Source organism: Salvia hispanica, chromosome 1 (assembly GCF_023119035.1).
Source record: "Salvia hispanica cultivar TCC Black 2014 chromosome 1, UniMelb_Shisp_WGS_1.0, whole genome shotgun sequence".
Lineage (NCBI taxonomy): Eukaryota > Viridiplantae > Streptophyta > Magnoliopsida > Lamiales > Lamiaceae > Salvia > Salvia hispanica.
Window position 1 is genome coordinate 27,689,789 of NC_062965.1, and position 8,730 is coordinate 27,698,518.

The following is an 8,730-nucleotide window of genomic DNA, read 5'->3' on the forward strand; positions in this document are numbered from 1 at the left end:
AAGGAGTACAAATAACAATCCATTTTTTCATTAAATTATTTATTATCTATATTAAGTTTAAGCAGCAAGATGTACCTGCTGCCTCTTCTTAATTAATGAGCCACCAACGATACACATGCTTCACACCAACAAAACATCCCGGGATCATTCCGAGTATGATCATCAGCATCATTAACACCAGCATAGTATAGTTTCGTTTGGATATCATAAGCTCATCTGGAGTGATCGCTTTGATCGACTCTGAGAAGGTGATCATGATAGCTATCAGCGCCGTACCCATGGTGGTCATGGACAATGATATGAAGATAAGTGGGTAAACGGCATGCTGGATCTTGATGCTGAAGAAGAACATCCCGATGAGGCATCATATGAAGGCCATCAAGTTGGCAAACATAATGTTCAGGTATGCATCGGGATGGGTGGACTCCATCACAGCCTCGCCGGCTTTGTGAGAGGACTTGTCGTCATCTTCACTCCATACTCCGCCCGGGGGATTGATGGCCGACTGGAAGGCCATTGTGGCGATCAGGACTGCCACCACCATTATGGTGCTTCTCATCTCGGGGATCACTATGAAAAGTGAAACATCTGTTAAGAGCCTTTTCATCTTTAAGTAGTTGACGGTGGTTGGAGGACTTTCGATCAAGATTTGGAGGGCAGTTTTGCCCATGGCGTTTGTTGTTCGAAGCTTTAGGGCTTTCTTTTCCACCAAGTATTCTATAGTCTGAAATTTGTTGATTTAATATATGAACCGACTATGAATCAAAAGATTGAGATATCATTATTAAAGTTAAATCTATTTTTCAATAAGCTACCTAGTTTAGTTTCTAAAACAACAAATAATGAATTGAACAAAAAGGAAAGATTTGGTGTATAATGACCTCAAGTTTACCGCACCTTGCAGCCAAATGCAATAATGTATCACCATCATCATCCTTTACACACACAAGCTCTCCCAACTTCTCCACCAAAACCTTCAACGCCCTAAGCTGAGCATGTTTCACACACAAATGCAGCACAGTCTGTCCACGATGCAGTCTCTCCATCGCAGGCATAGAACTCTCTAGAAGGAGAATTTCTAGAATCTCCACATGCCCATTCATGGCTGCGACATGAATTGGATTCATGCCTTGTTTGTCGCGCCACCAGCACATCTCCGGGGCTACCGACAGCAATGTTGAGGCAATCTCGATGTGCCCTCCTGTTGCTGCGAGGTGGAGAGGCGATGATTCTTGAGAGTCTGAAATGCGTGCTAGCTGCGGATTAATCTTCAACACTTGTTCAACAATGGATGTTTGTCCATGCATTGCTGCTATGTGTAGAAGATTTCTTGAACATGGAAATAAGACTCCATGAACAAGATATGGATGCTCTTCAAGGAGATGTACAAGTGTTGTTACATCTCCTTTTGATGCAACGTTCTTGATTCTTTACTTCTTCACTCACCATTCTTTATGACCTTTGTTTCTCTACTTTCTGTTGGGTTACAATCTCATCCCACATCGGTTGAGGGAGGGAAGTTGGAAGGTGTATATAATTCTTATCCAACCCCAATTAGTATGAGGTCTTTTGGGAATGACCCAAAAACAAATCCGTGCAGGCTTGACCCAAAGCTCACAATATCAAACTAATCTTGCAGTCGACGATCCTAACAAGTGGTATCAGAGCACAAGTGGGCTTGGGTCGGGTCCTGAAAGACTCGAGTTAGAGTCGAGCCCTGGATGACCTAGGGGCCAGGGCTGGAACGACCCATGTTTGTGTCGACCAAGTCCCCGATGTGGTCTCGGTTTGAGGGAGGTTTGTTGGGTTACAAACGATCCTAACAAGTGGTATCAGAGCCTAAGTGGGCTTGGGTTGTGCCTGGATGAGCCTCGGTAAGGGTCGGGTCCTGAAAGACTCGGGTTAGAGTCGGGCCATGGATGACCTAGGGGCCAGGGCCTGAACGACCCATGTTTGTGTCGATCGCGTTCCCGATGTGGTCTCGGTTTGAGGGGAGGTTTGTTGGTTTACCAACCCATCCCACATCGATTGAGGGAGGGAAGTTGGAAGGTGCATATAATTCATGTCCAACCCTAATTAGTTTAAAGCCTTTTGGGAGTGATCCAAAAAAAAATCCGTGCGGACTTGACCCAAAGCGGACAATATCAAACTAATGTTGCAGTGGACAGTCTTAACAAGCTTGATTCTTTACTTCTTACTATTGATTGGCTGAAAGGAAAGTTTCCACTCTCTAACATCACAAGATTTCTTAAAAAAAAAACATCACAAGATTTCTCTCTCTCAGTATTAAAAATCAAATGTTTCATATTTAACACAACGGGTTTTAATGCGTAATTGTTAAAAAATAAGAGAAAATGAGAAAAAGTAGTTGAAATTATATAGTGGATAGCGGGGCCCATAAACCATAAAGTAAAAGAGGAGAAAAAAATTTGTAATAAATCAATATGAACTATTTTCATGACATGGATGACAAAACAGTATAACATATTCTATAGAACGAAAGGAGTACCTGTTTTGTCTGCCTATACATATTTCATTTTTTCATTTTATTCAGTTATTCATTACATTTTTTAGTTTCATTTTAACCATAATTTGTAAAAATAGAATTTATATTCTAAAAATAAGATATTTATTAGCGGACAAAAGGACTATAGTGTCAATATTACTATAAATAATGTTATGAAACTTATTAAAAGTATAGGAAAAGAAACTGAAGACCTCATATAAAGTTTGACCAAAATTAAACAGGAAGTTGATTATGCATAAAGCAAGTGTAAAGTAGAACACAGAAGTGGGGAAGTAATTGTGCAGAAAATTAACTGAAACTGGCCATTAAACATTGTCAGAGTTCTTTGCTGCAGCATTAACACCGTATATAAGTGCAATGGACATTAAACAAGATATTATAAAAAAGGCTTAATTTGCAACAACAACATTTCAACAATTACACCAAAAATGTATAGTTTCATTTTCATCCTCTTTCAGTTAATCATCTTCATTAGGAAATTGTAGCACTTGTTTTGTACTACTCCCGTCTCCGACCAAAAAAAAAAAAAAGCTAGTTTTACTATTTTGGATCCAAAAAAAATTAGACCAATTCTAAATATAGAAAATTTTAAATAAATACTAACCCTACATTTCATTTTAAATGTAGATCCACTATTCATTAACACTATTTTCACCTCATTTTTCCTCCCTCTCTTTTACTTTACTAATTACGCATTAAAACTCGTGTCATTCACAACTTTGTCTATTTTTTTTGAACGGAAATGATAGTAACTAAATGCAAGTTGCATTTACATATTACTTGCATATTTTCTAATTATTCGTATTATGGTTTTAACCCTTGTAAAGGAGTACAGTATGTTTGATAGGCTAGTTTTCGTCACTCGGAATTGATCACTATTTGCACTATATGTTGAATATTTGCATGAAAAAATGCTATTTAGCAGGGAATGGAGGATTAAGTTGGAAAACTGCTTAATGAAGGCATGAAAAGGAAAACATGCAAGAAAGAGGGCAAAATGTCATGAAATGGAAGAAAGTGAAGGAAGAAAGCAAAGAAGACCCAAACTGCCCAAGTTGTTGGACTGGCCAGTTTGAACCCGACGGGAAAATGATTAATGCCACTTTCACACACTTATCAAGGACAACTCTCACTTGCTACACACGCCCATATCTTCCCTTGGAGAGTAAAAAAGAAGGGGAATATCTTTTATTGGATATATGTATTAAAAAACCTTAACTTTCCAAGAACCACTAATCACTTTATCACTTGTTTAGTTTAGTTAACTTTCTCTCTAGGAAACTTTTCTCTCTTAAGAAGAGAGATTTCAACTTCAAGGCTGCCACGATCATTGTTTACAATGGGTTGAAGTAGTAGTAATTTAGTAGTAGTGTTTATTTTCTCTAGTTGCTTGTTCTTAACTTTTGGAGTTCTTTTGCATCAATCTCACTCTTAGTTATTGTTGTTGTTCTTGTTTTAAAATCTCATTTCAAGTAGTAATTTCTCTAAGTATTTGTGTATTTAATGTGCTTTAAAGTTTAGCTCTTGTTTATTTTCAGTTTTTAGCTTGTTGATTAGTTCTAGTGTTTGTTATGTTCTTTTTTGGTTAAAATTTCTTTCCAAGCTTTTTAAATCAATTTCTCAAATATTTTCTTAGTTAGTTTATAGTTCAAAACGTGGAGAAAGAGTTGGAGAAGTTTTGAAAAAATTAGTCATGGTGTTGTGTGTTTTCGGCGCCTCGTCAGGTGTCATTTTCGTATAATTTCGATGAGCTCAGTTCTTGAGTGTTCTTTCATCATGTTTATGTGTTATGCAGCTCTCTTTATCTTCTTCAATGAGTCTTTAAGTTTCAGCTTTTCATTTGGTAGTTTCAATGCATGTTTAGGTAGTTTAATTGATGATTTTGTGTTTTCCTTTGTATTTTTAATTATGTAAGTGTAGAATTAGGAGCCATGATTAGCTTTTAGGAGTTAAGTTAAAGATCCATTAGTTAGAAACTTTTACCCACTAATTTTAACAATTGGACAATAGCCTTAAGGGAACACAAGTACCATCACCTTTCACCTTTTAGCTCTCCCATCTAATATGTCTTTTAGGATCAGATTTATAACTCTCTTTCCTCCTTCTCATTTTCAACTTTTAATCACATTAGTTTAGGATTTTTAATCCCACCTTTTAGATGTCACTTTCCTAGTAAATTAGCCTCCCTAGCTTTCTTCTTAGTTCTTGTTGCTTCTTTTACTTATTAAATTTCATGACATAGTTGGTCTCTTCCCTTATGTTCTTTTTATTCCCGAAAGTTCATGTTTTGCTAAGTGTTGTAACTTTCTCGCTACTGCTTTTATTTTCCTGCGAAATTGCCCAGTTTATCAACTTGTCCAGTCTATGTTCCAGTTTAAATGCTTTCTTTTACCTGCATGTTATTTTCACTTTTAGTTTCCAATCTTAGTTTAAGTCTTGTTTACATTTTGTAGTTCAATTCCCACCCCTAATTTAGAGCATGGAGGCATCTCCAAAACCTTTTTAAGTGTAGAAATACATAACTGATGCTACCAGTGACGAAGCCACTATGGGGCTTGGGGGCCACTGGCCCCCCAGCTAAAGTATTATTAGTATATATATCTTATTTAAATAGAGAAAATCTCAGCTAGCGCAGTTGGTTTGCTCCCAGGCCTCTAATTTTAGTGTCCCAGGTTCAATTCTCCTCTTTTACACACTGATATATTTTTCTTGTTTTATGTCCTACTGTTTTATAATCCTTCTTCTGTGTCCCAGGTTCTAATCCCCTTTTAAACAAATCGATTTATTCTACTTGTGCAATAGTTTTGTCTAACACTCTTTTTCTCTATAAATCTAAAATAAATGAATTTGTATACTGTATGCCAAAAATTTACCTAATTAGATAAACAAGAACATATCAAACAAAATTTACACCTAATTAGATAAACAAGAACATATCAAATAAAATGAATGTATCCAAAACTTTATTTGACAATCATATGTTTGAAACAAACATATCAAATAAAATGAATGTATCCACAACTTTATTTGGCAATCATATGTTTGTAACACCATGGTATCTTTTTGGTTATTCATAATTTAATGCCTAGTCTTTGGATTATTTACCGCTCTAGCAATCTTTGTAATTAATTAGATCCCTTCGATTTCTATGTGAAATTGTGTTAAATATAATCTTGAATTGATCTGGGCCGTTGAATAGAGTGGGCTCATTTGTGCGGATGTGATCCAGGCGAGGGAACACATAAATACGAACAAGAAGAGCAGCTTATTTCAGTTAGAGAAATCAACACACATTAGATCATCGAGAGGGGAAGAAACGCTTACAGTAACTATTCCAATTCAGTGAGGAAGAAGAGAGTTAGATCTTGTATAGTGTGATTCTTGAGTGTTTGTGCGTTGTAATTTCAGATCAAAATTGCGAAATCCTTTCTCCTGTCCGTGGATGTAGGCTTACGCCGAACTACGTAAAGTTCTCTTGTCGATTTACTTTCTTGCTTGATCGATCATCAACCTCCGTTTATAACAAGTGGCGCCGTCCGGTGGGAATTGAAGAAGAGAGCTTGGGCGATTACAATTGTTTTTCTCTGGTTTTGGGGCTGTTTTCTTTCTACACGCCATCTGTTCGAAGAATGGCTACAACAAGATATGATACAGAAAAGTTCTCTGGTAAGAATGACTTTGGGCTATGGCGCATCAAGATGCGGGCTATTCTCATTCAGCAAGGTCTAGGAGATGCTATCAAGACATCAAGTGCTTGATGAGAAGGAAAAAAACAAGAAGCAAGAAATCATGGAAAAGGCACACAGCTTGATTATTCTCTGTCTGGCCGATAATGTGCTGCGAGATGTAGCCAGAGAAACAACCGCAGCAGGTATTTGGCAAAAAACTTGAATCTCTTTACATGACTAAGTCTCTAGCAAATCGCCTATTCATGAAGCAAAGGCTGTACTCTTACAAATTTCATGAAGATAGGAGTATAAGTGAGCAATTGACTGATTTCAATAAGGCAGTAGATGATTTAGAGAATATTGATGTGAAACTTGAAGATGAGGATAAGGCAATCCTATTACTCAATGTGTTGCCAAAGAGCTATGATGATATGCGAGATACGATGCTCTATGGTAGGGAAAAAACCATCACCCTTGAGGAGGTACAGTGTGCTTTGAGATCTAAGGAGTTGAGAAAGAATTCCTCGGGTCAAGAATCCAGCAGTCAGGTTTTGAACGTTGGAAAATTCAAGGGGAAGAAAAAGAAATTCAACCCCAATGGTGGTCAGAAGTTTCAGAATCAGAAGCAAAAGGAGGGTGAAGGTAAAGAGACAAGAATCTTCCACTATTGCAAGAAGCCCGGACACCTCAAGAAAGATTGTTATTCATGGAAAAGAAAGCAAAATGAGGAAGGGGGGATTCAAAACCAAGCTGATGTTGCAAAGGAGATCTAGATTGCCCAAGTCATGAATGTGACTGAAAAGGGGATTGAGAGATCCTGGATCATGGACTCAGGATGCTCCGTTCATATCTGCTCAAACAGGAGTTGGTTTGAGAATTTTGTAACCTCTCAAGGATCAGTGATGTTGGGCAATAATCAGATCTGCTATGTTGAGGGCATTGGAGACATCAGGTTAAAGGTGCATGATGGATTAGTAAAGATTCTTACCCAAGTCAGATTCATACCAGAAATCAAAAGGAACCTAATTTCCCTTGGTGTTCTGGAGTCAAAAGGATATAGGTTCTGTTCTGAGAAGGGCTTAATGTAGATATCTTTTGGTGGTAATGATGTTATGATGGCAGAAAGAAAAAATAGCATGTATTATCTTGTTGTAGATACAGTTGTGGGCTCCTTGAATTTTGCAGAGAAGCAAGATGCTATGGTCTGGCACAATAAGCTAGGACACATTGGAGAAGTTGGTTTTAGAGAGCTAGTTAAGAAGGGAGTTGTGGCTGCTGATGTATCCAGAAGTTTGAGAAATGTGAACACTGTGTCTTAGGCAAAAGCAAGAAATTTCCATTCAAAACTGGGAAGCACACTTCTAAGGCAGTTATGGATTATGCTCACTGTGATCTATGGGGGCCTGCAAATCCAGCAACTATGGGAGGTGGAAAGTATTTCATGTCTATAATAGATTATTTCTCCAGGAAGGTTTGGGTTTTCATTCTCAAGGAAAAGTCTGAAGCCTTTGTAAGATTCAGAGAATGGTGCGTCGAAATGAAGTTGAAAAGGGGCACCATGCTTAAGTGCTTGAGAACTGATAACGGATTAGAGTTCTTATCCAAGGACTTTGAGAAGTTCTGCAAGGAGAATGGCATACAAAGGCATAGAACTGTGCCTGGGAATCCACAACAAAATGGAGTGGTGGAGAGAATGAACCGCACTTTGTTGGAGAAGGTCAGATGTATGTTGTTTTCTTCAGGTCTGCCTAAAGAGTTTTGGGGAGAAGCATTTGAGATTTTGACATGAATTATATTCATATGAGTCTTTGTTTTATTTCTAATACTTTTATGTCGAAGAGTTTTACCCGGACTGCTACTCACTTATTTTCATATATCCGATTTTTAATCTTATTTTTTTATTTATTTGCACTTTATTTTCTAACGATAACCAACATATCTATATCTAGTTTCTATTACGTATCTCTATTTTTTTTCCTCTCATTATTCTTCTATATCTCTAGCAGCTCTCCATTGCCCATGTTGCAACAATTTATGGCCATACCGACACTAAAAAATACTTAGAACTCGGGCCCCCCAATATAAAATTCCTGGCTTCGCCACTGGATGCTACTGTTCCTCGTGGGTTCGACACCCTAACTAACCATATGCTAATTAATAGTATTTTGAAAAGTGAGAACTTATAAATATTGTTGAATAGGAAGAGACACATGCCTACGACACGCGTGCAAAACCCCGACCTTTCAATGTTATTTTGTTTTGTTGAGAAATAAATTTAAATTGATTCTGTGTGATTACTATTCGACATTCCAACTTGTGACACACGTTAAACGATTAGTATTTTCCACTTAGCCGTCCATAGTATTATCATTTTGTCTTTGAAAACGATAATGAATAAGATATCAATTTGAAATCGACAGTAAAGAAGAAATTAATTTCAAAACGATTAACAATAGTAAAATGGTTTACACGTTACTGTTGTCAAAAGATATCAACCGAGATATCTGCAAAAGAAAGAGAAGATTGTGAGAAGAT

General features: G+C 37.2%; 1 protein-coding gene across 1 annotated transcript; it reads right to left on the reverse strand.

Moving 5' to 3' along the window:
* Positions 1 to 364: 364 nt before the first annotated feature.
* On the reverse strand, positions 365 to 1,307 carry LOC125193000 (ankyrin repeat-containing protein At2g01680-like). The gene is made up of 2 exons (XM_048090702.1): positions 882 to 1,307; positions 365 to 724 (listed from the first exon to the last, which is right to left on the reverse strand). Exons 1-2 carry the CDS (start codon positions 1,305 to 1,307, stop codon positions 365 to 367), a joined length of 786 nt encoding a protein of 261 aa, XP_047946659.1.
* Between the last annotated feature and the right edge of the window lie 7,423 nt (positions 1,308 to 8,730).